Source organism: Bison bison, unplaced genomic scaffold, assembly GCF_000754665.1.
Source record: "Bison bison bison isolate TAMUID 2011002044 unplaced genomic scaffold, Bison_UMD1.0 scf7180017846977, whole genome shotgun sequence".
Lineage (NCBI taxonomy): Eukaryota > Metazoa > Chordata > Mammalia > Artiodactyla > Bovidae > Bison > Bison bison.
The window spans coordinates 16,503-19,008 of record NW_011477550.1 but is presented as its reverse complement, the minus strand read 5'-3'; the positions used below and the strand labels follow the sequence as shown (position 1 = coordinate 19,008).

At 68.4% G+C, this 2,506-nt stretch overlaps 1 protein-coding gene across 1 annotated transcript in view; it reads left to right on the top strand.

Annotated features, from left to right (window-relative positions):
- The window catches only part of PLEC (plectin), a 21,367-nt gene that overhangs the window by 6,866 nt on the left and 11,995 nt on the right, over positions 1 to 2,506 (top strand). Inside the window, exons 11-18 of the mRNA XM_010841258.1 lie at positions 8 to 97; positions 175 to 329; positions 409 to 535; positions 703 to 886; positions 974 to 1,131; positions 1,237 to 1,415; positions 2,186 to 2,324; positions 2,425 to 2,503. Coding sequence (XP_010839560.1) covers positions 8 to 97; positions 175 to 329; positions 409 to 535; positions 703 to 886; positions 974 to 1,131; positions 1,237 to 1,415; positions 2,186 to 2,324; positions 2,425 to 2,503 — 1,111 coding nt within the window. The remainder of the gene's footprint in view (positions 1 to 7; positions 98 to 174; positions 330 to 408; positions 536 to 702; positions 887 to 973; positions 1,132 to 1,236; positions 1,416 to 2,185; positions 2,325 to 2,424; positions 2,504 to 2,506) is intronic.

Here is a 2,506-nt window from a genome sequence, read left to right as displayed (position 1 = left end):
GGCCAAGGCCATTGTACAGCTCACGCCCCGCAACCCCGCCCAGCCCACACGGGGCCGCGTGCCGCTGCTGGCCGTTTGCGACTACAAGCAGGTGGAGGTGAGGGCCTGGCCGGGCGGGCGGGGCCTCGGAGGGGGCTGGGCGTGGCCACACGCTGACGGCTCTGGCTGCTGCAGGCGACGGTGCACAAGGGCGATGAGTGCCAGATGCTGGGCCCCGCACAGCCGTTCCACTGGAAAGTGCTCAGCGGCTCCGGCAGCGAGGCTGCCGTGCCCTCCGTGTGCTTCCTCGTGCCCCCGCCAAACCAGGAGGCCCTGGAGGCTGTGGCCAGGTGCGTGGTCCTGGGCGGGGCGGCCGGCTGGGTGGTAGGGCAGCTGCCTGGACACCTCTGACTGTGCCCTGCCCGCCAGGCTGGAGGCCCAGCACCAGGCCTTGGTCACGTTGTGGCATCAGCTGCACACGGACATGAAGAGCCTTCTGGCGTGGCAGAGCCTCAGCCGAGACGTGCAGCTCATCCGCTCCTGGTCCCTGGTCACGGTACGGCGGCCCTGCGGGTGCTCAAGGCTAGTGGGGTGTGGGGCCTCTCCGCGTCTACGCTCATCCTCTGGTCCCTGGTCATGGTACGGTGGCCCCGCTGAGCGCTCCCGGCGGATGGGGTGTGGGTCTCCCCGCAGCTATGCTCACCCCCGCCCACGCGCCCACAGTTCCGCACGCTGAAGCCTGAGGAGCAGCGCCAGGCCCTCCGCAGCCTGGAGCTGCACTACCAGGCCTTCCTGCGGGACAGCCAGGATGCCGGCGGCTTCGGGCCTGAGGACCGGCTGCAGGCCGAGCGCGAGTATGGCTCCTGCAGCCGCCACTACCAGCAGCTGCTGCAGAGCCTGGAGCAGGGTAGGTGTGAGCAGCACGGGGGGTGGTAGGACGCTCGTGGGGGGCCGCCCGCGGTTGGGCGGCGTGCGAACTGGATGTGTTCCCCAGGCGAGCAGGAGGAGTCACGCTGTCAGCGCTGCATCTCAGAGCTCAAAGACATCCGGCTGCAGCTGGAGGCCTGCGAGACACGCACGGTGCACCGCCTGCGGCTGCCGCTAGACAAGGCACCGACAGGGGATAGGCGCCAGCGCATTGCTGAGCAGCAGGCAGGCCCCGGCCCTCTCCCCCACGTACCATACCCCGCCCCGGCTCCCAAGGGTGCTGCCTGTCGGGTTCGTAGGCTCAGCTTGCCCCCTGCTCTGTCTCCTCAGAAAGCACAGGCGGAGGTGGAGGGGCTGGGCAAGGGGGTCGCCCGGCTCTCTGCTGAGGCCGAGAAGGTCCTGGCCCTGCCCGAGCCATCCCCTGCGGCCCCCACCCTGCGCTCAGAGCTGGAGCTGACCCTGGGCAAGTTGGAGCAGGTCCGCAGCCTCTCCGCCATTTACCTGGAGAAGTGAGTGTGCCTGTCAGCGGCCGGGGGCGGAGACCGAGGGGTCTTGAGCAGAGCGGGAGGGTGCGGACAGGCTGATGGGCCGGGCGATGCGGCCACAAGGAGGGTCCGCTGAGGGAGTGCGGGTGCAGATCTGGCCAGGGTGTCGTGGGGTGGCCAGAAGGGTTCTGTCCTGGCGTGCCTGTGGCTGGCTTTCCGAGGACCGGCCAAGGGGCGAGAGCAGTTGTGGGAGGAGGACTAGCACCCCCGCCCACAGGATACCGGGAGGTCGGGGGGTGGTCACCAAGATGTGGAAGGCGTGTGTGCAGAGGCAAGGGGCGGGCGCATGGGGAGCCTAGGGGGGTGAGGAGTGCTGGGGAGGGGGGCGTGTCCAGCGAGGGTCAGAACCCAGCTTGGGGGGCACTGGCAACCTCAGGGGAGGAGCTTCTTGGTGGAATGTGGGGTCAGGTGGGCCATGGGTGACACAGCAGAGACCCAGGGTGCTGAGAGGGCCCTCTCCCCAACAGGCCCTTCCCCGCCCCCCACCCGGTGCCCCCAGGGAATGTGGAGTCCTCCCCAGGACCCCTCCTTCCTCCCCGCCCTCACTCCCAGACATGGGCACCTTTTCCCCCACTGTTCATTTTGGTACATACATTCACGTGGCTTGTAGATCATTTTCAGAAGCTTTGTGGGAACCCCCCACGCTCAGTCCCCCATGAGCCTCCCTCCAGGACCTGACCTTGGTCCTCAGCCTCTCACTCAGCCTGTCTTCATGAGGCCCTGCCCTCCCCTAGGCTCAAGACTATCAGCCTGGTGATCCGGAGCACGCAGGGGGCTGAGGAGGCACTCAAGGCCCACGAGGAGCAGCTCAAGGAGGCCCAGGCTGTGCCCGCTGCCCTCCCAGAGCTTGAGGCCACCAAGGCTGCAATGAAGGTACTGCCGCCAGCTCGCGCCCCACTGCCAGGGCCTGATGGTATCAGGGGTGGCAGCCGGGGCCTCAGGCTGAAACGGCTCCTCTGCTCTGGTCCAACAGAAGCTGCGGGCCCAGGCGGAGGCACAGCAGCCTGTGTTCGATGCCCTGCGGGATGAGCTGCGGGGGGCACAGGAGGGGGGCG